A 27527-nucleotide genomic window follows, 5' to 3' on the forward strand; every position below is an offset into this window, starting at 1 on the left:
TTGTAGAGCACATTTCAAAGTGCTTCACACAGCAGGAAAAATGCATTAAAATCATTAAAAAATACAGAAACAGAAATACAATAAAATGAATTAATTAAAAATAAAAATAAAAAAACACCTAGCCAAATCCAAATTTATCGGACCACATTGGCAGGCATTCCAGACACTCCTTCCCATATTTATTTGACATTGACATGTTCAAATGCAATTGTATCTAAATAGTAGTTTTAGAATTGTAGAGAATTTCTCTAAAGAAAGACCTTTTATCTTTAATACATTTAAAAGGTGCTATTTTTAAGCTAAAATTTAAAGGTGTAGGGTACTACCTCAAAATAGTCCCAGATACATATTTTAGTATTTAAAATGTCAAAAATAAATAATAAATAAATGATAAATAAAATAAAAAAATTGATCTGAAGTTCTATTGATATGACCCCGTAACCTCAAACCTCTTTGCCTCGCTCTTTTAAATGAATCCACCATGTTGATTTCATATGTTTATAAAGCACATATGAAACTGCTGCATAGGAAGCTGCGAGCTCCGTGTATAGTTACTTACAAGCGCCTGCTCGTGCGTGTACCCTGTCTGTACCCTGTCTGTACCCTGTCTGTACACTGCACTTTGGAAGAAAATAAAAAGAGGAATGGGTTTGCTGCATAGACTCTTGCTGATCTGCCGTGTGGGGACTGTACCCTGCTGTGGGGACTGTACTCTGCTGTGGGGACTGTACTCTGCTGTGGGGACTGTACTCTGCTGTGGGGACTGTACCCTGCTGTGGGGACTGTACCCTGCTGTGGGGACTGTACTCTGCTGTGGGGACTGTACCCTGCTGTGGGGACTGTACTCTGCTGTGGGGACTGTACTCTGCTGTGGGGACTGTACCCTGCTGTGGGGACTGTACCCTGCTGTGGGGACTGTACTCTGCTGTGGGGACTGTACCCTGCTGTGGGGACTGTACCCTGCTGTGGGGACTGTACCCTGCTGTGGGGACTGTACTCTGCTGTGGGGACTGTACCCTGCTGTGGGGACTGTACCCTGCTGTGGGGACTGTACTCTGCTGTGGGGACACTACCCTGCTGTGGGGACTGTACTCTGCTGTGGGGACTGTACTCTGCTGTGGGGACTGTACCCTGCTCAACACTGGGCACATCCCCACCAGTCTTACATGAAGTTATCTCTGAAACTAGGGCAGCCTTGGTGGGTCCCTCCACACTCAGTATGCACTCATGGACTATTCCATTCTAATACCAGTGGGGGAGATTGCTTGGACAGATAAAAAATATATTTGACTATCAGAAAGTACTTTGGTCTTTTTATTTATTTAAAACACACATCATTTACTGTGACACTGAGAGAATACGTGTTTCAGTGCTTTGTGCCAGTGGTGGTCGGGAAGCGCGTCTGAATGAGGGCTCTTCCAGTTTGGGGGCTGAAGGCAAAATGGGCCGGCTGCCTAATGGTAAGTGGGTCTGAGCGTGGACACAGGATCTCTGCTGTGGGACTATCAAACAGACGCTACAAGTGGCCACGAATTTACAGTAACTCTTCAATCACTGTTCAGGAGCTTATAGTTTGTGTTCATGTGACACCACAACATTCTATTCAATTCCATTTATTTTTGCTGAATTAAAACTAAAAAAATTCTGAGGTAGAATTTGCTGTTCAACTGTTCATTGTCTTGTCAGTATAAATAAACAGAAGTGAAATAATTTATCTACAAGAATTTAGCCATGAGATTAAAATGACTCGCTTTAATGGATGGTTAGAATGCATAGTGGATATGAATATATTTTAAGATCTTATAAAACAAAAAACACAGCTTCTAACCCACAAAACTATGTAATAATTGCAAATAGCATGAGAAGCTGTCGCCTGTTGTAGTTTCAAGTCAGCTCTTTATGATCGGATTATGTTTGCACAAAGCTCAGATTAAATTCTAATTGGAGTAACAGAGCTTCACAGCTGATGACGTCATGTGAAAGTTATTTAAAACGTTCTTAGTGAATTAATATGAACTAACTCAAGTCGAGTTACAGATTAGATTCCTAATCTTAGTGGGAGTAACCTGGTTAAATAAAGGCGTTACCTCAGAAAAGTAAACAAATGATATTAAAATACAACAGGCGGCGCAGTAGTGTTTAGCTGGAAGCTGCATACTTAGATATTTAAACCAAATTGTGCTTCTGGACCACTTTATTCTCCTCCATGTCTTTGTATTTGGTACAATATATATACTTTATGCCATAGTCTTTGTTTGCTCTTGTAGTTGTTGAATTCCCCACAGAAGTTTGTTTGTGGGGATTTTGACTCTCTATAAAATGTATATTAAAGCAGCTACTCACACTGTTACTGCTGCTGACCACTCCACTCCCCCCTCACACTGTTACTGCTGCTGACCACTCCCCCTCACACTGTTACTGCTGCTGACCACTCCACTCCCCCTCACACTGTTACTGCTGCTGACCACTCCACTCCCCCTCACACTGTTACTGCTGCTGACCACTCCACTCCCCCTCACACTGTTACTGCTGCTGACCACTCCCCCTCACACTGTTACTGCTGCTGACCACTCCCCCTCACACTGTTACTGCTGCTGACCACTCCACTCCCCCTCACACTGTTACTGCTGCTGACCACTCCACTCCCCCTCACACTGTTACTGCTGCTGACCACTCCACTCCCCCTCACACTGTTACTGCTGCTGACCACTCCCCCTCACACTGTTACTGCTGCTGACCACTCCACTCCCCCTCACACTGTTACTGCTGCTGACCACTCCACTCCCCCTCACACTGTTACTGCTGCTGACCACTCCCCCTCACACTGTTACTGCTGCTGACCACTCCACTCCCCCCTCACACTGTTACTGCTGCTGACCACTCCACTCCCCCTCACACTGTTACTGCTGCTGACCACTCCACTCCCCCTCACACTGTTACTGCTGCTGACCACTCCACTCCCCCTCACACTGTTACTGCTGCTGACCACTCCCCCTCACACTGTTACTGCTGCTGACCACTCCACTCCCCCTCACACTGTTACTGCTGCTGACCACTCCCCCTCACACTGTTACTGCTGCTGACCACTCCACTCCCCCCTCACACTGTTACTGCTGCTGACCACTCCACTCCCCCTCACACTGTTACTGCTGCTGACCACTCCACTCCCCCTCACACTGTTACTGCTGCTGACCACTCCACTCCCCCTCACACTGTTACTGCTGCTGACCACTCCACTCCCCCTCACACTGTTACTGCTGCTGACCACTCCCCCTCACACTGTTACTGCTGCTGACCACTCCACTCCCCCTCACACTGTTACTGCTGCTGACCACTCCCCCTCACACTGTTACTGCTGCTGACCACTCCACTCCCCCCTCACACTGTTACTGCTGCTGACCACTCCACTCCCCCTCACACTGTTACTGCTGCTGACCACTCCACTCCCCCTCACACTGTTACTGCTGCTGACCACTCCACTCCCCCTCACACTGTTACTGCTGCTGACCACTCCCCCTCACACTGTTACTGCTGCTGACCACTCCACTCCCCCTCACACTGTTACTGCTGCTGACCACTCCACTCCCCCCTCACACTGTTACTGCTGCTGACCACTCCCCCTCACACTGTTACTGCTGCTGACCACTCCACTCCCCCTCACACTGTTACTGCTGCTGACCACTCCACTCCCCCTCACACTGTTACTGCTGCTGACCACTCCCCCTCACACTGTTACTGCTGCTGACCACTCCACTCCCCCTCACACTGTTACTGCTGCTGACCACTCCACTCCCCCTCACACTGTTACTGCTGCTGACCACTCCACTCCCCCTCACACTGTTACTGCTGCTGACCACTCCCCCTCACACTGTTACTGCTGCTGACCACTCCACTCCCCCTCACACTGTTACTGCTGCTGACCACTCCCCCTCACACTGTTACTACTGCTGACCACTCCACTCCCCCCTCACACTGTTACTGCTGCTGACCACTCCACTCCCCCTCACACTGTTACGCTGCTGACCACTCCACTCCCCCTCACACTGTTACTGCTGCTGACCACTCCACTCCCCCTCACACTGTTACTGCTGCTGACCACTCCACTCCCCCTCACACTGTTACTGCTGCTGACCACTCCCCCTCACACTGTTACTGCTGCTGACCACTCCACTCCCCCTCACACTATTACTGCTGCTGACCACTCCACTCCCCCCTCACACTGTTACTGCTGCTGACCACTCCCCCTCACACTGTTACTGCTGCTGACCACTCCCCCTCACACTGTTACTGCTGCTGACCACTCCACTCCCCCTCACACTGTTACTGCTGCTGACCACTCCCCCTCACACTGTTACTGCTGCTGACCACTCCACTCCCCCTCACACTGTTACTGCTGCTGACCACTCCCCCTCACACTGTTACTGCTGCTGACCACTCCACTCCCCCCTCACACTGTTACTGCTGCTGACCACTCCACTCCCCCTCACACTGTTACGCTGCTGACCACTCCACTCCCCCTCACACTGTTACTGCTGCTGACCACTCCACTCCCCCTCACACTGTTACTGCTGCTGACCACTCCACTCCCCCTCACACTGTTACTGCTGCTGACCACTCCCCCTCACACTGTTACTGCTGCTGACCACTCCACTCCCCCTCACACTGTTACTGCTGCTGACCACTCCACTCCCCCCTCACACTGTTACTGCTGCTGACCACTCCCCCTCACACTGTTACTGCTGCTGACCACTCCACTCCCCCTCACACTGTTACTGCTGCTGACCACTCCACTCCCCCTCACACTGTTACTGCTGCTGACCACTCCACTCCCCCTCACACTGTTACTGCTGCTGACCACTCCTTCCCCTCAGGGTCATTTTTAGTGAATTTAGCTTTAGAATTCAGCTTTCAAAAGAGAATGGTCAAAACCTAATAAATGGTAAAACTCGTGTCGGTCAGACCATCCCTCCGGACACCAGCTAAACTCATTTATATTTAACTTCCTCTGTGCAGAGCTTGTTTCTACTTATAATTACAGGTAAAACAGACACCAGAGTCCAAGACGGCGGTAGTGATAAAAGTGCCCTCCTGCCTGTAGGTGGCGGTAGTGATAAAAGTGCCCTCCTGCCTGTAGGTGGCGGTAGTGATAAAAGTGCCCTCCTGCCTGTAGGTGGCGGTAGCGCGCTCAAGCTGTTCGCAGCCAATTTTACAACTCAAAGAAAAGAAAATCAAAGATGTCTGATGTCAACAAGCTGCTATGCTAAACCGCGGATAACTGCTCTTCTCACCAGCTTTGCTTTTCAATCTGAGACTTTTCTCTATACTTGAGATCTTACAGAATTCCACCTGGTTTACATATTTATCACCTGTGTGGATTTGAGGAGAGCCGCGGGTTATTTAGTGAGCGATAGCTAACTGAAGCTAACTGCTAGCACGTCTGTGGCTCGTCCACGTTTAAACTTGTGCCAGGTACGTGGTCTGGATTTCAACCAAACCCGTGTCATTTGTCACGGTGTTGTGTCTCTGCGTGCGTGCTAAATGCTAGTCTGGTGAATGGGTCTTTAGGGTCTTTTCTGGTCCCTTGTCTAATAGCATTTTAGATCTGGTCCACCAAAGACATGCATTGGTTAGTGGTCTGAAAATATGCAGGGCAATGTGGCAAAAGCTTACAAATCTCGATGTAGGAAATTAAAGTACTGTACCTAAGAATCAGAAAATGTTCATTGCCATTATCAATGAACAATATTCAGAAAACATAGGAACTTGCCTTGGTGATTCGGTGCAACATACAACGACGAACAATCATAAAAACAAGATATTTAGAATGTTGGTATCCCTGCATCATACTGAGCATACCATTACTTTTACTTCACTACATTTGAGAGCAGGTATCTGTACTTTTTATTTTTTACTGGACTAAAATTTGCAGACCTGCTGAAGTGACCAGGGTTTTAAATACTGGTAGTTTTTAAAGCATATTCAGAGTGACATTCTGCAAGGAGATTTTGAGTTTGTGCATATGACAATTTTTTTATCAAGGCGAAATTCAGATTTTTAGGTTTTACTACACAAATATTTCCAGAATATTATTCACTTTATCAGCTGATTTATTACATATATATTACATATGGTATACTTTTATATGTGGATGCCTTGTACCAGGTTATAGCACAAATCGTTTTTATAATAGACAAGCAAGCTTTTAATTAGTATGCATTATGGCATTTCCCCTTTGCCTCCAGTTTCTTCCCATTCCTCCTGAATTTTGAACATTTTATTGTCAGAGCATCTGTTCTATTGTAGAGAGACGGTGTGCAGTGTGTAGGAACAAAAAGGTTGGTCCTCGCAACTTGTATGTGTTAAAATGGTTGAAAATTGTGGTATCAAAATTGCTTGAGTATCGAGCTATTTTCTTAAAAACCCTGACGTGGAGTTTAAAATGTTCGTATTGTGACAACCCTAGACTGTAGTAAGGACTTGCTTTGTTTCCTCCAGGATGGCAGGGATGCTGGGCGAGGAGCGCCTGAAGGAGATGGAGGCTGAGATGGCCCTGTGAGTAAACTCATACTGCACATGGACATGGACAAATCTAAAATGTAATTGTGTTCACTGCATTTTAGTGAAATGTTTAGTCTAACCTGTCATATGGATTGAAGTTGAAATTGCAGTATACTGTGCAGCCTTACTTCATTGCATGTTGTAGCTCACCTCTGTCTACTATGTGTTGTTTAGAACGGGATCGAACGACAAACATGTCCTGTCGTTCTGTTATCCATGTTCTTGGTGTGATAATATGTGCATTGCTGACTTGCACCTGTGGTTGTAGCTTTGAGCAGGAGGTTCTGGGGGGCCCGGTGTCAGGAGGCCCTGCGGTGATGGAGGTGCCCATGGCCCTGGCTGTCCCCATGGTCCGGCCAATCATCGGCACCAACACATACCAACAGGTCAGTTCTGCACTTCCTGCTCAGGGCTTATTACTCTACAATCATTACTCTTTTCTTTTTCGTATGACAGGTTTTATTTCTCATTTGGACATTTGATATTTGGTGGGACAAAACCTGTTGTAAATATGAATTATAGTTTTACACTTGTCTATTAGAAATTTGTGAAGAAAAGTTTAAAGATATTATGAAAAGTACAGGAAGTAGATTTCGGTGCACACAAGAGCAGTCTTGGTTCAAAGATGATGAGTAGAGATTATTTGTAGGGTGCTGAGTAAATCCAGCCACCCCTTATTAAATGTGTTGTTTAGAAGTCTTTAAGCGTAGGAGTGCATTTGGGACAAGCTATCAGAAAGACAATGTGTACGTCCTCTTGTGTTGACATGTGAGGAGGCCTGAGCAGAGTGTGATTTGTGCAGGTCCAGCAGACGCTCGACGCTCGGGCCGCAGGCTACGTAGGACCCCCAGGACCCACCTTTGTGACTCCAGGTAAACCGTCTGAAACTGCACATAAGTTGTAGTTTAAACAAAGCTGATGTTGTGTCAGTTTCCCGTAACACATCTCACTGTTGACACATTCTATGCACTTTACACCAGGGCTATTTAAATCTATTTTCAATGGGGCCAGATTTTTTGGAGCGCTGTCTGTCTTTGCAGCTTCTCTGAATGAGAGTAGTGCTCTGCCTGATCAATCACCACTGCTGCAACCCAGAGTCAAGTAAGCCATGTTACAGTAACATTGATGACGTTATGGCAGAGGAAAGAGTATTTAGTTTGTAGTTTGCTTGTTACTGATAAAAAATAACACAGTAATGACGTTCTACTTAAATGCCATTGTTCCCGACACTGGTGTTTATTACTCATAAACGCCTTGAAAACATGTATTTCTACTGGAAGCAGGCTCGCCTCTTCACAAATCTGGCCTCCATGGAGATAAGTTTAATGCAATAATGTGCAAAGTATGTAACAGAAAAGTTACATAATGAACCTTCTAAATGAGTTGTTTGTTGATGGTCGTGAGGGTCTAAGCATCATGACTGTACATAACCCGTGTTCTGCTTAATTCTGTGCTGTGGTCAGTGCGGGCCCCTCCTCCCATGATGCGTCCAGCCTTCGTGCCCCACATCCTGCAGAGGCCTGGTGAGTACACCGCTGTGTTCTCTGGCTCTTTGTGTGTGTTATACCCTTTCATGTAGTGTTGGAGAACTCGTAAATACGACTCTGCACCTGAACACTGCACAAAGTGGTTTGCTCAAGTGGGAGAAATGAGAAGCAGCATGACTAATAAGAGTTGTGACGTCAGGAGCGCTTGATTGGTGGAAACCAAAATAGACTTCACAACAAAGGAAACCTACATGGAGTTTTATTATTTGTATTCTTGCACTTTGGCATTTCATGTTTCAGAAGTAAAAATAATGTGTCAAGCACACATATTAGTCAGGTATTTCCCATGTCAAGAATTTAGTTGGAGCTCCATCTATGGGCAGCATAGGGAATTACAAAGGGGAGATAAATAAACATAGCTTAATCACGTAGTTGGTTATAATGAACAAGATTTGAGGCAGAAATGCTCAGAACGGGTCTGGTGTTGAGTCATAACAGACTTAAAAACGGCGTAGAAGATATTGGAGCTGCATCTATAACACATCTGGGAAAATTCAGATCAGTATGGTTTTTTTTTTTGTGTGGGTTTTATTTTGAGGCTTAGAGTGAGAGGACTTAAGGCCAATTCATACTTCATAAGAAGCAATATGTTTGACCGTGTACCTAGGGCTGTGAGAACAAGAACAAAGTTTGTTTTTGGCAGAAGCACTGCAGCCAAACTCCTCTAGACCCCGCCCCCCGTGATCCCCAACAAGTGTTTCCACGCTGTTGCTATGGAGATTATTATGAGACAGTTGATATGTTTAATCAGAGCCTAGTTGACGGACAGCCCTGCCAAAGTTCTGCTCAGCTGATGTGTCGAGAACAAGCTTGAGGCCCGAGGTACACGAACAAACGTCTTGCTTCTTATGAAGTACGATTTTTTCCTTTTACTAAGCAGGATTCATCAAACAAAGCTAAATACAACTCCAGGTATGTTTTTGTTGAGGGAACAATGTTGGAACATTAGTAAAAACTAAAATTTACAGAATGTGTCTTAACTTTCTGCTCAAAATACTGAGTCACAGAAACAGAGTGCTCATGCTCATGAGCGCGGCATTAGCCTAATAAATTGATTATGTTGTAGGCACACGCCTCCCCATGGCCCCACCCCTGCCCCGCCCCCCTCCTCCGCCCCCCATGATGGTGCCCCCTCCTCTCCAGAGCCAGGTGCAGGTGTCGCAGCCCATCCAGCACATGAGCGTCAGCGCTGGGGTAAGACCAACACACAGTACTCTTTATACCATCAAACCCAACACCAGAAGCACATTTCTTTGTCTAACTCTTCTTTTTACAATAATACAAATTTAGGACCAGTTTTAAGTGTTGGACTAACCATTCTACTGTTAACTATGTTCAGTTATTCCATCTCTGGTCCAAAGGAGGCCTACAATAATGATTTATAATAACCCCTTGGCTGTGCTGTCACTCAGCAATTGTGAAAATGTTTTATCTCTGAATAGTCGTGCCACAAACATTTGACTTTATTTCTTTATTTGGCTCATGACCACTACGGTATATACGTATCAGGGTCAATGCAGTCATGAAAAACCTGGAAAAGTCATGGAAAATGGGAATCCAATTTCCAGGTCCTGGAAAGGTTGTGGAAAATGTTGGACATTTACATTTCTACATAAGCAACGCCTGTGGCCAGTTCAAAAAAAGTATCTCCAACAGTTGTGTACAGTCTCAATAAGCTAATAAAAGTGAATAATTACTATTTGAAAACAGTTATGGAAAGGTTATGGTGAAGACATGGAAGACCTGTATGAACCCTGTTCAACAACATACAAAAAATAATCATACTTCAAATAAATCTACACTAGAAACAGTTTTACACTGCACTGTGGCTGGCTGGAGGTTCCATGTGTGTGATGTGCAGTCCTGTGTGTCCTCAGGTGGGGGACATGAGGGACATGATGGACATGATGGCACCTGTGAGTGAGTCCAGCGTGTCTCCTGTGGTCACCAACAGCACCCCTGTGATCCAGGCAGCACCCACAGTGTACTCGGCCCCTCCTGCCACCATCGCGCGGAAGCCGGAGCGCACACAGAGGCAGGCGCGCATGGTACAGCACTCACACCTTTACTACTGTGTGTGACTGTGTGTGTGACTGTGTGTGTGACTGTGTGTGTGACTGTGTGTGTGACTGTGTGTGTGAATGTGTGTGTGTGTGAATGTGTGTGTGTGACTGTGTGTGTGTGACTGTGTGTGTGTGTGACTGCGTGTGACTGTGACTGTGTGTGACTGTGTGTGTGACTGTGTGTGTGTGACTGTGTGTGACTGTGTGTGTGACTGTGTGTGACTGTGTGTGTGACTGTGTGTGTGTGACTGTGTGTGTGACTGTGTGTGTGACTGTGTGTGACTGTGTGTGTGAGACTGTGTGTGACTGTGTGTGACTGTGTGTGTGACTGTGTGTGTGACTGTGTGTGTGTGACTGTGTGTGTGTGTGTGACTGTGTGTGTGTGACTGTGTGTGTGTGACTGTGTGTGTGACTGTGTGTGACTGTGTGTGTGACTGTGTGTGTGACTGTGTGTGTGACTGTGTGACTGTGTGTGTGTGACTGTGTGTGTGTGTGTGTGTGTGTGACTGTGTGTGTGTGACTGTGTGTGTGACTGTGTGTGACTGTGTGTGTGACTGTGTGTGACTGTGTGTGAATGTGTGTGTGTGACTGTGTGTGTGACTGTGTGTGACTGTGTGTGTGTGACTGTGTGTGTGACTGTGTGTGTGACTGTGTGTGTGTGACTGTGTGTGTGTGACTGTGACTGTGTGTGACTGTGTGTGACTGTGTGTGACTGTGTGTGTGACTGTGTGTGTGACTGTGTGTGTGACTGTGTGTGTGTGACTGTGTGTGTGTGTGACTGTGTGTGTGACTGTGTGTGTGTGACTGTGTGTGTGTGACTGTGTGTGTGTGTGACTGTGTGTGTGTGACTGTGTGTGTGTGTGACTGTGTGTGTGTGTGACTGTGTGTGTGTGACTGTGTGTGTGTGTGACTGTGTGTGTGACTGTGTGTGTGTGACTGTGTGTGTGACTGTGTGTGTGTGACTGTGTGTGTGTGACTGTGTGTGTGTGACTGTGTGTGTGTGACTGTGTGTGTGTGACTGTGTGTGTGACTGTGTGTGTGACTGTGTGTGTGACTGTGTGTGTGTGACTGTGTGTGTGACTGTGTGTGTGTGACTGTGTGTGTGTGACTGTGTGTGTGTGACTGTGTGTGTGTGACTGTGTGTGTGTGACTGTGTGTGTGTGACTGTGTGTGTGTGACTGTGTGTGTGTGACTGTGTGTGTGTGACTGTGTGTGTGACTGTGTGTGTGTGACTGTGTGTGTGTGACTGTGTGTGTGTGACTGTGTGTGTGTGACTGTGTGTGACTGTGTGTGTGTGACTGTGTGTGTGTGACTGTGTGTGACTGTGTGTGTGACTGTGTGTGTGTGACTGTGTGTGTGTGTGTGTGACTGTGTGTGACTGTGTGTGTGTGTGACTGTGACTGTGTGTGTGTGTGTGACTGTGTGTGACTGTGTGTGACTGTGTGTGTGTGTGTAACTGTGTGTGTGTAACTGGTCTATTCAGGAGGAGCTGGCGGCGCGTGTGGCTGAGCAGCAGGCTGCTGTCATGGCTGCAGGACTCCTGAACAAGAAGGACCCTGAGGAGAGCGGCAGCAAAGTGAGAAGACCAGAGCCCGAGCCCGCCCACATCGAGGTACGTCTCATCCAGTCATTCATATAATTCACATGAAATTGAAATGTTTTATTGACAAAAACACAATGTAAAGCTTAAAAAAGATGTCTTTGAGATCTTGCAAGATCTCGAGATGACACACACTTGGAAGACAATCTCACATACAGTTTCCTTTCCATTTGGCATGAATGGGTTTGGTTATGGATCTTGTTGTGGACATATTCAGACAGCGAAAACTGTCCCAGTTTTATTTCATAATGAAAGGACCAATATAATCAGATATATAAAAAGATGATGGAAGGGGAAAAAAGTCAATTATACATGTGTCTAATTCAGAATATTCCATGCTTACACATCGTTTTGAAATAGATCCACAAATAAATATTTAGACCTGTGGGTAAGGTTGTCTTATAGGAGCAGGGCCTCGGCCAGCAGGGGGCCTCAAAGTGCCAGACCAATGTATGCGGCTCCGGCCCCTAATGTTTGGCCTCCGCAGTAGTAGGAGGGCCGCGGCCCTCCTACTACTGCGGGAGGCTGGGGGAAGCCCCGGCCCTCCCACAGCGGGGGAGGCCCCAGCCATCCCTCCCCTGAGTCTGACCCCGTCTCCTGTGGTGCAGGTGGAGAGTGTTTCTGAGGACAAGAAGAAGTCAAAGAGTGACAAAATGAGGAAGTGTATCCGCACAGCCGCAGGAACGTCGTGGGAGGACGCCTCGCTGCTGGAGTGGGACTCAGGTACAGTCTGAGGACAAACGGTATAAAAGCACGAGCTAGGCCCCGCCTAACAAATTATATTCTCCTCTGATTGGTCCTCTCCAACTGGCAATAAAAAGAGACTGGAATAGTGTGTAAGGTGGTGTGTGCAGTGCTGACCCGTCTGTGCTCATGTTTTCAGATGATTTCCGGATCTTCTGTGGAGACCTGGGAAACGAGGTGAACGATGACATCCTGGCCAGAGCGTTCAGCCGATACCCGTCCTTCCTCAAAGCAAAGGTCTGTGTCCTGGGGCCTTCATGTGCTCCTCAGAGTAGAAAATAAGACCCCACTCAGGTTTACATGAATAAGGGTTTACAAATACTCTGTTTTGATTATTGATGTATATGAGATCACAGGTGCGAGAAGTGTGATGCCCCTCGATCCCGCCCAGTTCCAAGGGTCCCTCCACGCCTGCCCGCCCTATAGACCACTCAGTTTTTAGTTTATTTTGTGACTATGCCCAGTGGGTGATATTTACATTTGTGTTATTATTATTTTTTAAAGCAGGGGAATGGGGGAGGTCGGCGAGGTCTCTGGTCTTGAAATTACTTCTTTTTTGGAGAAATGGAGGTTTAAGGTTCAACTCACTGGTCGTGTACAATAGTGTATGAAGCCATGGGGCGGGAGAAGGTCATTCTGATGCAGCCAGCTTACAATTGGATGTTGATAGCCCAGGGCTGTTAGGATACAAAGAAGAGGATACAATGGTGAAGGATAAAGTACTTGTTCTCAGACTAGATCCACAGATTGAGAATGTCTTGTTTTTCTAACTGAATCTTTTTTTCTACAATCCCACTTGTTCTATCCTTCTGACCACTGCAGATCTTATATACAAACCATACAGCTCAGGGTAAACATGACTGTAGATTACACATCTGTCCAGCCTCCACACTCCACACAAAGTGACATAGTGCACCTTTGATCACATTCTTCTCTCCACGATTCAAATGGGGTCATTGTTTATTCTAAGAACACTTGTGGCACAGTTGTTTAACCTGTTGTTCTCATGCTGCTGATGACTTCTGTCCAAATCCTGTGTCAGTGTTTGTCAGTCGAGCCTCTCAGTTCTGTTCTCCAGCGCCCCCTGTCTGTGGGCTGCACTGGACACTGGACAGAAAAACTAAAGCCTGAAACTTTTGTCAGGGCAACTGGCCTCATGTTTTATGTTGTTTCTGAAATAATTCAACAGAAATGTGTACAGTAATTCACAATATTAAATCTAGAGACGCATTAGTTCACCTGTTTAGAGGCAAATTGTCATGAAATAAAGCCTGGCTGAATGCTTATGGGATGTAAAACACTTTCCGTTCATTTCGTGCTTTTTGCTGTTAATGCTCAGGTGTTGTTAGTCAGTGGTCTTGCTGCATCGATCGTACAGTCAGGGCTTGTTGAAGCCTAACGTTACTTATTTAGTGCAGATAAACATGTTTTTCTCTCATTCCTTTTAGTTTTGAAACAGTGCGAATATCTCGTTCTGTAATCCCAACCACAGCAAACGCACGCTGCTGCGCACACACATGAATGAAACACACAGGGGGCGGGACATGCAGCAGATAACCAATGAGAGCTGCGCATGGAGCTGAGCTGTGGCCTCAGCGGAGAAGCAGATGGAAAACTGTATACAATCTGGGAATGGCACCGCTTATTGAATACGCCGCCTAAAAGCCACAGGCTTGACCCCGAGATACGAGCAGCAGCAGCAGCCTTAAAGCTTTGTGCAGGGAATCTGAACAATGTCTACACATTGTTATTACTGTAGCTCACTGCATTTAATTTTGATACTTCTATTTTGTGACCTCACACACTAGGATACATTGCAGCCCTCAGCACTTCCCGCGCATTATAAGAAGCGGTGTAGCTCAAGGTCATGAATGTTAGTGATTTGTATTTTCTTTTTAGAGGGCTGACTACTACAAATGGGATAAATATTGCAGGATATTGTCAGAGCCAGGATTCGATCTCATGAGGCTGCGTCCGGCTGTACATGGAGCCTGGCATATGTGCTGCCACCTTAACCACTCAACCACCTGGCAACTTTTAATGGCGACGTCTATAGCCAAACTTCTGTTATCCATATAAATCCTTAATCTTAATCAAATCATAAGTAAAATGATGAAAGATTTTGTCTGCCTGAAGAGTGGGTCCAGCTCCAGTCTCCTCGTGTCCGTCTGTCCGTCTGTGAGAGTCGGATCTCTCCTTCACTGGAACTCCTCCAGGTTTCTACGCTTTTTTCCCAAAGAGGTTTTTTTTGTAGTTTTTCCTGGCCGAGAAGGAGAGTCTAAGGACAGAGGACCCTGGGACATCGTCCCTCGCCACCACAGACATTGTCTGACTCCATCGCCACCACAGACATTGTCTGACTCCATCGCCACCACAGACATTGTTGATTCATTTCTCCCTGTGGCCCTCAGAGGCAACTGTTGTTGTGATTTTGGGCCTTACAAAAATAAATTGATTTGATTTGATTTGATTTGTCGACTAAGACTCCATTGACCAAGTAACCAAACCCCCCACGTCTTTGCTTTCAGGTGGTCCGGGACAAGCGGACAGGAAAGACCAAGGGCTATGGTTTTGTGAGCTTTAAAGACCCAAACGACTACGTGAGGGCCATGAGAGAGATGAACGGTGAGTGTGTCATCTGAGCCTCACCACAGCCACAAACAAAGCAAATCCATTTCATTTATCTACAGAAAGGTGCTTTTTGTAGGAATACCTTTTTCCTTCACAAAAGGTTTATAGCATTTATCCAAAAGAGCGTTAAAACATCTAAAATGTAACAGACTCGAGCGTAAACCGTGGTCTCATACTTTTCTGATATTCTGTAGATGTTAGTCTGAGGTTGTCTCTGCAATGATTCCAAACGATTTGGACACAAACACAATCTTTTATTTTCACATAGTTTCCTTTGCATTGTATACTTATACATTTAAGATCACCAAAAGTATGTTCTTGTGATTGTTCTCCAGACTTCTAAAATGAATATGACAGTAAACCGTATTGACAACCCGTTCTTCTCATCTGAAGGGTTCTGGATCCTCCTCAAAGCTTTACAAAACCCAACTGCTCTTTAGATGATTGCAATAAAAGTCTTCACTTGATATCCAATAATCCAGCACAAAAGCTAAAGTCCTATTTTCCCGTGTCAGCAGAAGAGACGGGACATGGAAACCTTGAGCAATAAAAAACACACATTTCTTGTCTGGGTTGGTTTGGAGTTTTGTCATGCAAATACTCCATCTTCAAAATGAAAGACCAGGTGAGAGCGGCTGGAGAAGGTTAAATTAAATCATGAGAGTTGGGATTGAGCCGTGGTTCTCTGGGCTGCTGTTTGAGTGCTCGTGGTCCCTGTGGTATGGGCCCCTGCACTAGTACCTCTCGATACAATACATATCCCGATACAGGGTCCACGGTACGAATCCTGATACAGCGAACTTGATACGATACGTGTCCTGATGACGATATCCCTTAAAACCGGTGTTAAAGTTGATTTAGTAGAATAACAAAATGCATTAGAAAGTCATGTTCACACTGTCCTCAATATCAGAATATAACTGTCCTATGATGAAGTCACATGTTCAGCTCCTCAGACTCTGTAGGTTCAAAAGTGTAACTGTAGTCTTTAGTGTATCACGATAAGTATCTCTATCAATACACGTATTGCCAAGAATTCCATCATATTGATATTGAGCACAGCCCTACCCTGCACCCCCTGTTGTGACCTCTGACGCCCTCTTCTGCCCTTGCAGGGAAGTATGTGGGCAGCCGTCCCATCAAACTGAGGAAGAGTATGTGGAAGGACCGGAACATGGAAGTGGTCCGTAAGAAGCAAAAGGAGAAGAAAAAACTGGGGCTCCGATAATGTTGTAGTTTAGATGAGATTATTTTTTGTTCTGATGTGACAGTAAATGTTTTTAGGTAAATAAAAGGTCAAAGAAATCCTGGTTTTGCTTTTATTCTTATTCTGGTCCATTAGAAAAAGCTTCATGTTTGTGCCCTTTTACTCCAGCTGTACCTTTTACAGTAAATAATTAAGATAAGATATTCCTTTATTGTCCCACATGGGGAAATTTCATTGGTGCAACGCAGGAAGATCCAGAGGTAGATACAGAAGAAAAGAACAGCTCACATCGCTTATAGGAAGTCTGAAAAACACCCCCAGCAGAAGATCTCCTATAAACAAAAACTCCCATAGACAAATAAATACATTAATAAACCCACTTTAGTTTAGATCGTTTTCATTTGGACAATTTTGATATTTTAAGTAATGAAAAGGCAAAAATCACAGGGGGTGAATATATCACAAAATGGCAATTTATTTTTACATCCAGTGGGTACGAAAGTACTCTGACCCCGTTAAAGACCCCCATGCTCAGGGGAGTAACTGCCATAGAATGTTGCCGTGATGAGCAATGCCTGGTTTTCTCCACACGTACTGCTTAGAATCAAACCTAAAAGGTTCCATCTTGGTCTCATCAGACGGAGAACCATATTTCTTCTAGTCTGGGAGTCCTTCATGTGTTTTTGGAAAACTATGCTTTCATATGTCTTGCACTGAGGAGAGGCTTCGGTCGGGCCACTCTGCCGCACCGACTGGTGGAGGGCTGCAGAGATAGTTGACCTTGTGGAACTTTCTCCCATCTCCGACTGCATCTCTGGAGCTCAGCCAGTGATTTTTGGGTTCTTCTTTTACCCGTCTCACCAAGGCTCTCCCACGATGGTTCAGTTTGGCTGGACGGCCAGGTTTAGGAAGAGTTCTGGTCGTCTGGTTATTGTGCCTTTGAGCTAAACCTTTTTAAACTGACAAGGAAAGAGGATACAATACTTTCAAAAAATATAATTCATACATCCATATCTTTATTTCAACAGTACAATTCTCTACAATCATTTGAAACCAGTACTGCATTAACTCATTACACTTTACATGCAAATGAAGTTTACAAAAGCACTGTGCAATATTTGTGTTCATTTCACTTCGAGCAAGCTCCAGTTTTGAAACATGGCCGCCGCTTTAAGTCAATGGCGTACCGCTAATTCTGCCACCAATCACAGGCAGTACCATGGGACCTCTGACCAATCAGAATGAGAGTTGCTTGAGCAAAGCAGAGTGAGCCAAAAAAAAGCAGAAAACTGGCACAAAATCAGACCTTTAGAAAGCTGAACCTGGCTCACGCAAGATTGATGTTTGCGTCACTCTTGTCTCGTCGGGAAAAGGCGGAACGTCATGACAAACATTTGAATCTGATTGGCCAAAGAGTCACAGCAGCAGAAAAAGCCCAAGAAATCAAACTGTTGTTAACGGTTGTAAAAAGAGAAAAGAACAAAGACACAAAGTGCTTCTATGTGCACATTTTAAAAAACAATAGTCCGTAAATCTGCTTGAATAGACCAAAGTAAGTCTGTCTGCTTCGTTAGGTTGATTGGCTCCACTGGGATTGAGCAGCAGACTAATTCTCAAGAGTTTGTGAACTCCAAAACACTAGTGACAGGTTTAAGATCCATGGCTGCAAGCAACATGTCTACAGCAGTGCGTCCACTAAAGATGACATCATTCACAGAGACGCCGTCGTAGGAGGAGCCAACCAGGGACAGGGGCAGCTTGGTGTCGCTTATGAACCCACGCATGAGCTCTGTAAAGGCAAATACATGAGGGAGGAGGAGGAGCGTGTGAGGAAAGGAGAGGGTTAGGGGTGAGTTTAGTTTTTGCTCCTTTTTTCCAAAATGCCAGATTTTGTGCATTATTAATGTATTTGGAAGGACAAAACTTTACACTTCAAATTATAATCAAACTTTTACTCGATTAATTTCTTTGACCACTACTTTGTACTTTTACTTGAGGATTATTCATTTACGCAACTACTCTGACTGAAATCACTTTAGTGAACTTTGTGATGAGCATGAAGAGGAGCACAGGAGGAGAGGTGAGGAGAGTGAGACAACTTACCCACTCTGCGAGTGTGTCCCTGGTGGTACTGAGGGATGCAGTCCTGTGAAGGACACACATGCGTCAGTTTGACTCAAACATCACTTTTAACCTGCAGTTGTGGTGGAATGAGGTGAGTACAGCCACCCAGCGAGTGTGTGTAATGTGTCTCACCCACAGAGCAACAGCCTGCGAGTGACGCTCGGGTTATGAGGCGGGAGCTCACAACCGCATGTCCCAGCTACGCGCGTATCCAGCGCGCAGGAAGTGGCAGACCTAAACGTTACTGCATAGTCCACGGTGAGAGCAAAAACGCTTGGACCACTTTATGTCAGCACAGCAGGTAAAGCACGCATCGCCCACTGGGTGCATTTACCAGAAGACCAGCGTGTGCAGCACCAGAGGCCGTGAGCGTGTGCATCTGAGCAGCTCTTTTAGCTTGAAGCACGTTGTCATGGAAATAAGTCAGTCAGCTGAAGCCTCTCACGTTCTTGGGCGGAGTTTGGGGAGAAGTAAGAAACTCTAGTGCACACTGATGCTCCAGGGGGCGCTCTAGTGTGTGAAAATGACCTAAATCTCAGTGGGACGTTCCTGGTTAAATATAAGTTCAATAAATAAAAATAGATTGAAAAAGTTCCCAAAAGACCTAAACTGGTGACGACCTGACCTTTTGACCTCTCCAGCACTTCAACACTGTTAGGCTAAAGCGAGTTCTGAGACAGCAGCTTGTGTTGATGTTTGCGTACCCGATGCAGTGCCACGTTGCTCCACACGGGGTTCTGACTAACCCCCAGGTGTCTGCTGACCGCAGACACAGCTGTGGACAGAAGGTGGTCTGGCTTCACTCGATCCGGATCCCCAAAGACCTCCTGGAACCAGGCCCCACCCATCATCACCTACAACGTCACAGCACGAGTTAAGCAGACATCTTGTGTGCATGTGACTGAGCAGCGGCTACTCTGAGTACTCACAGTGAGTCGGGTACTCTCTTTGTCAGGGCTGTTGTGTTGAGGGAAGAACTCAGAGTCATAGACCACACCCAGCACCCCGGGGTCCTCTGAAGAGGGCAGCAGGTGTCCAAAGCCCTGACAGAGGACACAAATCAGACTAGAGCCTTTTATTTTTTGAGAGAGACAGAGTGGGAGAGTACCTGGACAGGCAGCACACAGCCCGAGTACTCCAGACTGACCACAGCCACAGTCACGTAAGGCAGTTGCTGGAGCAGACTGACCAGAGGCTGGCAGGAGGGGGGCAAGAGCTGACTCAGAGCTGAGGACACAACAGGACATGTTACTCACTGTGGGACAGGAGCCAGTGTGGTGTCCACTGACCTGTAGCTGGGAGAGCAGAGACAATGTGGTCAGCAGAGATCATCCCAGCCTCAGAGCGGATCTGCAGGAGACGCAGACATGAGACTGTGGTGTCCTACAGGAGACACGGGTGTCCTACAGGAGACACGGGTGTAATAAGACTGTGCTGAGGTGACTCACTCTCCAGCCGGAGTCGGTGGGCTCCAGGCCCTTGACAGGAGCCTGTGCATGCAGCTCCACACCAATGTTCTGCTCCAAACTTTGGACCAGAGCCTCAGGGAGAGACTCCAGCCCCCTGCGCAGAGACCACTGAGCCCAGTGCTCCCTCTGGGCCCTTTGTGCCAGGGGCCCCGGGGCCACCTCAGGCTTAGCTCCTGCAGCAGAAACACCCAGGTGAAGCGAGTGCCTACACAAGCAGAATGAGGTGGAGCCTAAATGAGGCTGAGTGGCACAGACCTGACCCGAGGAGCATTCCCAGCAGCACAGAACCTCGGCGGCGCTCGGCCCGGAGCAGGTCGGGGAAACATGCGCCAACACTCAGCCTCCGACAGTCTCCGGCAAACACACCCCGGCACAGGCTGTCCACCGCAATGTCCGCCAGCTGCACACAACAGCGGAAAGTCAAGCCCCAGGGACACCTCCCTCTTCTCCTCTACCCTACTGTACCCCATAGAACCCCATAGAACCCCATAGAACCCCATAGAACCCCATAGAACCCCATAGAACCCCATAGTACCCCATAGAACCCCATAGAACCCCATAGAACCCCATAGTACCCCATAGAACCCCATAGTGCCCCATTATAATGATGTCCAAACGGGTGGACACATGTATGGAGTTAGACCGTGGTCAGTCGTCTAATACAAACTGGAGTGAGCTGCACCGTTGTCAGAGCTGGTTCTAAATGAACTAGAGTCACTGACTGGTGAGAATGCTGGTGGTATCCTTGGTTACCACAGAGCGTCCACAAATATAGCATATGTTGTGGGCATTGCAGAGTGGAGTAAAAGGGCCGAGTGGGGCGGGGGAAGGTTTGAAGCTCATACCTCAGCGCTAAACCTCCTGCTGACAAACGAGTGCAGGCTCTCATCATCCTCTTTTCCTTTGGGCACGAACACCTCTTTGAGCAGCTGAGGCAGGAGAGGTCTGGAGAACGGAGGGGTGGTTTTCAGGAGCCCGCTGTGAAGACCGAGCGGAGGAAATGCTCATGTTAATATCACTTCTGGCATTATTGCTGGGATGATGCCTGGAGATGAATCCTCACCTCAGGCCCGCGGGCATCTTCCACAGCTGGCCCCGCACAAACAGGAAGCGGCTCTGAGATGCCACGTGGCTGTAAGTCACTGGAAGAACTTCGTGCTCCAGACCCAGCTCCTCCACCTGCACAGCACGTTACACAGAACTGAATTGTACAATCACTTCCAGGGAGAATTGGGACAATTCTAAAATAGGCATTTTGGCATTTACACTGCAATGTTTGGGATGGACTTTTGGTTTGAGATTTGGCCCTGCAGAAGCTGCTCGCTCCTGAGCAGAGCGCTCGCATTATGTACTTTAAGTGTCAAATAAGCAGTAGGTTCTGTAAAGGGGGGGCCATCTCCCCCTGTCGACAAAATGTTGTTGTTTTTTACATAATTCTCCAAATGCATTTACTGTATTTGTTTCTCACACAATTAAAACAGGTTTTCAAAGAAGAATTTAAGAATGCGCGTGGTTAGTTTTTGCAGCCGTCTGTCAGAGATGAAGACCCACTTAATCGTACCGTGCAGTAATAAATACTCCTGAATGGAATCCATGGAGTTACTAGTACACAGCTACTGTGCAGTACTTCTACAGAGTAGAAGTTTCAGCAAAGAACCGCAACAAATTAGAATAAGCAACATAAAATATGAGGCCAGTTGTCCTGACTAAAGTTTCAGGCTTTAGTTTTTCTCCTTCTTGGGGCCATTGTTTCACCATCGAAACATCGAAAGATGATTCAAAGCTTGTCACGTGACTCTGCGGTTTCATGGGTGTTTCACATGGGCTTTAAATGAACCAAGAAACCTACCTATGACTATGTCTCAAACCTATGACTCTACAAAGTCTCCTCCTGCTCCCTCAAAGTTTAAAAACGGTGTTTGCTCGTCAGACTCATGTTGAGGGTTCCTCACACGACACTTCACAGTACGAGATATTAAAGCCGTCACACACGGTTTCATCTGTGCAGCGGTGAGCTCCGTTTGAGTGGGACTACTTCCATCTCAGATTTTGCTGCTTTTCTAAGGTAAGAGAAAAAAGCACAAAGGAATAGACTGCATCCCTCCACAGAAGGAAGAAAAAAATAAAACCTCAAATGTGAAACAGTTCCTCGCCTTTATCAAATATTTATTTGTTATATTCATATTATTCTAGAAACACAAATGCCTCAATAATACATAAAACCTAAATGTTAAAGGTTGAATGGACGATTTTTTTTGGCCCAAATCTGAGTCTTATTTCCTGGTGGCGTGGACTGCAATTAGTCCTGCCACGTGTCAATCATAAAACGCACCTACCGCTCACCTGCAGCCGCGTGAGGCTTGTCCCACGTTTCCGCGTGTCCAAGCGCATTGATCTATCATAATATAGTTCCCTCACAATAAAGGATTATCTTATCTTATCAGTGTACGGGACAAAATGAAGACAGAGAAAGACAGTTCGAGCTGACTCAGAAGAAGAGGGAAATCTACGTGAGACGAGCGATGCGATGTGATCCGTCGCGCTAATAAACAAACGCACTTGTGTTGTATCAGTCCACACAGGGGAGGGGCATGTGCACGGGGGAGGGGCATGTGCACGGGGGAGGGGCATGTGCACGGGGGAGGGGCATGTCCACTTCCACCCGAGTTCTCAAATCACCGAAAAATCGCCCATTGCGCCTTTAAGTTATTTCATTGGCAACTGTAGAGCACAGACTGTGGTTTGAAGCACTGTGGATGTGGTAGTACTACAATACACCACTAGATGTCCCTCTGAAGAAGTGTTTCGAAGCCTGGAAACATTTGGTTCAAATGTTTCATGAGGCTTCACTTTGCCCGTCACTACATTCAGCTACAAAAACACCACATGCACTCTCTCACCCCTCCTCCCCACACGTGTAAATGGTTTTGGAAAGTCATCTATAGTAAATTGACGGTGTCATAAAGTGGCAAAAGTGGCCGATCTGAGGCGTTTTGTATCTTATAATAACCGTTCCAGTTCATTTTCCAGATTGGGAGCAACTGAAACCAGAACGCTCGTGGAGCCCGGCTCCTGACCGACAGAAGGGGCCTCACCTTTCTTTAGCCCTCAGATGTACACTATTTCATCTTTCTAGTGGTCATTTATAGGACTGCAACTATTAAACGATTATTTAATTAGTAGTCAACTGTTCAAAGAAATGATTGATTAAGGTGGTGTCTGAAGACTTCAAGAGAATATTAATGAAATAAAGTGTATTATGGGTGAAAATTAGAACTAGTTTACTCTATTTTTATATTGATTTAATAATACCACCTTCTTTATGATCAGTGCGTGAGTCTTTATAGTCCAGATAACAACTATGATTATTAAAATACAATGACAATCATTTTAATAATTAACAAGTCATGATTATTCTGATTAACCGTGGCAGCTCTACCCGCTCGTCTCCATGGAGATGGTACCGTCCATGTTTCAGTGGAAAGTTTGTGGTCTACTCACCAGGTTGAGTGTGTTTCGTCCCACTGGCCCCACCGGCCGCACTCCTCGGGGCCCCAGCTCAAACACGGCCCCATCAGATCTCCTGCTGGACCAGAGCCAGCCCCCAAACCTGCCGCTCTGCTCCAACAGAACCACCTGCAACAGCCCAGACCCTGTCACACCCTGTCACACCCTGTCACACTCAGAATCCTCCAGATGTGGCCGGAAAGTTTCAAAATACATAAAAGAGCAAAATATCCTGTTAGTTCAGTCTGAAATACTCGCTGCGGAATAAATTGTTCATTCATACGGCGCAATTTTGTTTGTTCAAAGCCATTTCATCATAAACGTGTAAGAAAACAAACTCCTCAGCCATTTCAACCGGTTGAAAACACAAAGTACAGATGCTACTCCCAAACTACTGAAGTCAAGTACAGAAACATAAAGTACACAAGTACCCGTACTTCTTCTGAAGTACCACTGACTCTTACCTTAGCGGCCGGGGCACTTCTGCTGAGGTAGTGGGCTGCAGCCAGACCCCCGATGCCCCCCCCCAGGACAGCCACTGTCCTCATCACGTCATGAGCTGAGGACACACACAGCAGACTGTGACTGACACACACACACACACAGACACACACACACACACACACACACACACACAGACACACACAGACACACACACACACACACACACACACACACACAGACACACACACACACACACACAGTGCGGGTGTTGTGCGCGGGTGTTGTGCGCTGTGCGGGTGCTGTGCGGGTGCTGTGCGGGTGCTGTGCGGGTGCTGTGCGGGTGCTGTGCGGGTGCTGTGCGGGTGTTGTGCGGGTGCTGTGCGGGTGCTGTGCGGGTGCTGTGCGGGTGCTGTGCGGGTGTTGTGCGGGTGTTGTGCGGGTGCTGTGCGGGTGCTGTGCGGGTGCTGTGCGGGTGCTGTGCGGGTGTTGTGCGGGTGCTGTGCGGGTGCTGTGCGGGTGCTGTGCGGGTGCTGTGCGGGTGCTGTGCGGGTGCTGTGCGGGTGTTGTGCGGGCGTGCCGGCCACTCCCTGAGCCTGTGTCTGCTCCATCAGATTAGCTCCGCTCTCTCAGACACAGACCTCACAAACTGCCACGTGGACAGTTCCATTCAAGCTCCAACAATTTGCTGCAACGTCTCATTTCCATTTCACGCAACACTGTTCTGTCCAATAAAACGTCCTTAAAAAAGACTTTGAATATTGTGTATATAATTATATAAGAAAAGTAACAAGAGCTGATTAAAATGAAAATGGACAAAATGTACATCGTAAAACAGTATTTCCCAGCACTTAATGATTTCAGAACTCCCAAGCTGCCGACTGCGCCCAGGAGAACTGTGGAGGAGATTCTGAGCTCCTGCCCTGAGATGGGGCCGTTACACCTGCCGTTACACCTGCCGTTACACCTGCCATCACACCTGCCATCACACCTGCCATCACGACCAGGTTCTGAAGCAGATCAGACTGTCACACCATCACTTAGAGTCCAAGCCTTAGAACATCGTCATCGCGGACGAAGCTCATGAAAGGAAGAGCGTTAAGTACGACCAGCTGAGCCCAGGTGCCCCTTTACTTCGCCTGCAGAGAACTCGTGGGGCCCTCACTCAACAAGGCCCTCAGTGCACCTGGACGTGGACCTCAGATGTTGAAACACTCGAAACCAATGCTGCGAGATGAGATTTCTGAGAGTGTTGATTTGTTCAGAGTATAAGACACTTCTGAACAAACATAGTTCATCTCTGCTACAGTCAGTCCCGTGGTGAGCTCCAGCCTCCAATAATTGACAAATCGTACAAAATCACACAGTAAAAGCCACTTTAACTGAATGTTTCATGTTTTAACCTGCTTGAGGACAACAGATGATATGTAGCTATTGTGCTAACTCCTGCATCATGTGGAAGCTGCAGCCAACACAATGATATTATTCACCGTCCTAGTTCAAATAAGTAAGATATTATAAAACACATTTGCCTATTAATTGAGTTAGGCCGAGTGTGTGAAAAAGCTGTTAAACTTCCAAATAATGTATGATGATAGTTTTGTACTTTTGTGGGTCATTTCACATTTGTCTGATACTTGACTTCAGCAAAGTCATGTTTGAACACATTTCTGTTGGATCAACATGATGTAAGGTCAGCTGCACTATGACAACAACTCTGGGGTTTGTAATGACCAGCTGAACGTCCTGACTCACAAAACACGTCCTCGGGGCTCAGTACCTGGGCTCCTGGGCTCCTGGGCTCCTGGGTCAGTCTGAACTCTACCAGGGAGAAGGTGCAGGAGCTTCCATGTTTCAGAATGCTGTTTTAGGGGAAAGAGGAAAACATTATTCAAGATTATATCACACTTATATCACACAGAAAACTGCAAATGCTTGATTCTTACACATGTCCAGAGCCAGGCAGCGGACAGGACCAGGACAGGACCAGGACAGGACCAGGACAGGACAGGACAGTTGTAGAGTGCACGGAGCTCCGGTCGCGTGTTGACCAGGTCAGGAGGAGACCATGGAGCTCTTATGAGACGCGTAACTGCCGACAGGAAACTGCGCATGCGCAATCAAGCACGGAAACGTTTTTTTTTTTTTAAGACACACTTTATAATTTATTTTCAATTTATTCAGGGTGGATTTAGAAGACGAAAGCGATTCAAAATAAGAAGACAAACGTAATAATAATACAAAAATGTCTGTATTTTCTTTTGCTTTTATTTTTGGGAGTGTCTACAGAGCCGCGGCGCGCGGCCGAAACTGCCATGTTATTTTGTGCCGCGGCTCCTGAAACTGCAGCGCTATTTGACCGCGCCGTTTTAGACCGCGCCGGGTAAAGGTCAGGGTCAGGCTTAAGGTTAGGGTCAGGGTTAGGGTTAGGGTCAGGGTTAGGGTTAGGGTTAGGGTTAGGATTAGCCATGAGGCTATATGGCAGTGCCACGGTTCCTGAAACTGCTGGGCCATTTGACCGCGCCGCGGCTCTGCAGCCACGGCCATTATTTTTAGGGCCGGAAACTGGGAGGTGAAAGAGCACAGCGCCCCCCAGTGGAGTGAGAGAGGAAAGGATACAAGTCTCTGAAAACTTATGGAGGAAGCTCTGAGAGGCAAGTTATTCCATTTTCACTTTTTCACCTTTTGGTTCATTTTTCTTATTTGATGTAGAATGTATTTGCAATTGAAAGGTGACTCCTTTTTTATTCAGGCTGCAAAAGTGAAGGACCAATTACTGTCAACAAGCTGAAACCGAGGAACAACTCAAGGTACAATATGTGCATAACAATAAATGTGTTTATTATAATCCACAGTATAATAATGACTTTGCAGATAATGTGGCCCAGTGTACTACATCATGTCTACAATGAGCACACTGAAGAGGAAAGCAGTCTGGAGAAGCCATGGACACAGCAAGGTTGTTGACACAATATTTCTTAAGTAGATCCATTTCTTAGAGCGACGTTTTAATTCATGTTTACAGCTAAACTTTCTTTCATGGTTGATAGGTTCTTACGTCAATTATTTTGACTAAACGCTGGCTAAAAGATGTGAAAAAGTACATCACGTTCAGGTACGTTCTCCAGGTTAGACATTATATTTTGTCTCTGATTACACTCAGAGTTTCCACCACTTTCCCCAGGACAACCTCTGATTTTTAAGCTTTCAGAATCACGTACTCATGTATGTTGCAATGCACTACGCCTACAGTCCCAAATTTTACACAGGCCAAACACAACTGCAGCTATAGACAACAAGCACCATATCGGCCGCGGTCTTGCCAAGATGAACAATATGTAAATATTTGGAACTTTCACTTTTTTAAAGTAGAAATACAAAGTCCAGCTACAAAATTCACTTTATTTTACAGATACAAATGGTACAACAATAAAAATATATTTTTGGGGCCAGTGCAGAGAGATCTGGGCGGCAGTCGACGGCAGGCGCCTCGACGACCAGATCTCTGGACACAGAAACTGACTCGGGACATGGAACGTCACCTCACTGGGGGAGAAGGCTGTTGTGTCGGCTTACAGGCCTTCTTGGAGTCCCTGGGAGGAGTACTGGACAGTGCACCGACCAGGGACCCCGTTG

At 46.5% G+C, this 27527-nt stretch overlaps 2 protein-coding genes across 2 annotated transcripts; one reads left to right on the top strand and one right to left on the bottom strand.

Moving 5' to 3' along the window:
- Nucleotides 1–5243: 5243 nt before the first annotated feature.
- On the top strand, nt 5244–16418 carry rbm42 (RNA binding motif protein 42). The gene is made up of 12 exons (XM_072461081.1): nt 5244–5469; nt 6496–6552; nt 6827–6944; nt 7361–7430; nt 8022–8081; nt 9172–9299; nt 9983–10153; nt 11652–11780; nt 12377–12491; nt 12652–12749; nt 15041–15137; nt 16259–16418. The coding sequence occupies exons 2-12, from the start codon at nt 6497–6499 to the stop codon at nt 16369–16371; spliced, it is 1155 nt and encodes a 384-aa protein (XP_072317182.1). The 5' UTR covers nt 5244–5469; nt 6496; the 3' UTR covers nt 16372–16418.
- Nucleotides 16419–17349: 931 nt separating this feature from the next.
- On the bottom strand, nt 17350–25944 carry ppox (protoporphyrinogen oxidase). Its single transcript, XM_072461169.1, has 14 exons — nt 25838–25944; nt 25672–25753; nt 23915–24009; nt 23445–23579; nt 21007–21122; nt 20789–20921; nt 20199–20343; nt 19923–20116; nt 19764–19824; nt 19583–19701; nt 19404–19517; nt 19179–19328; nt 18454–18496; nt 17350–18139 (listed from the first exon to the last, which is right to left on the bottom strand). The coding sequence occupies exons 3-14, from the start codon at nt 23996–23998 to the stop codon at nt 17964–17966; spliced, it is 1470 nt and encodes a 489-aa protein (XP_072317270.1). The 5' UTR covers nt 23999–24009; nt 25672–25753; nt 25838–25944; the 3' UTR covers nt 17350–17963.
- Between the last annotated feature and the right edge of the window lie 1583 nt (nt 25945–27527).

The sequence above is a fragment of the Eucyclogobius newberryi genome, unplaced genomic scaffold (assembly GCF_026437365.1).
Source record: "Eucyclogobius newberryi isolate DKJ021-1_F unplaced genomic scaffold, fEucNew1.0.hap1 SCAF_3, whole genome shotgun sequence".
In the NCBI taxonomy this organism is placed as follows: domain Eukaryota; kingdom Metazoa; phylum Chordata; class Actinopteri; order Gobiiformes; family Gobiidae; genus Eucyclogobius; species Eucyclogobius newberryi.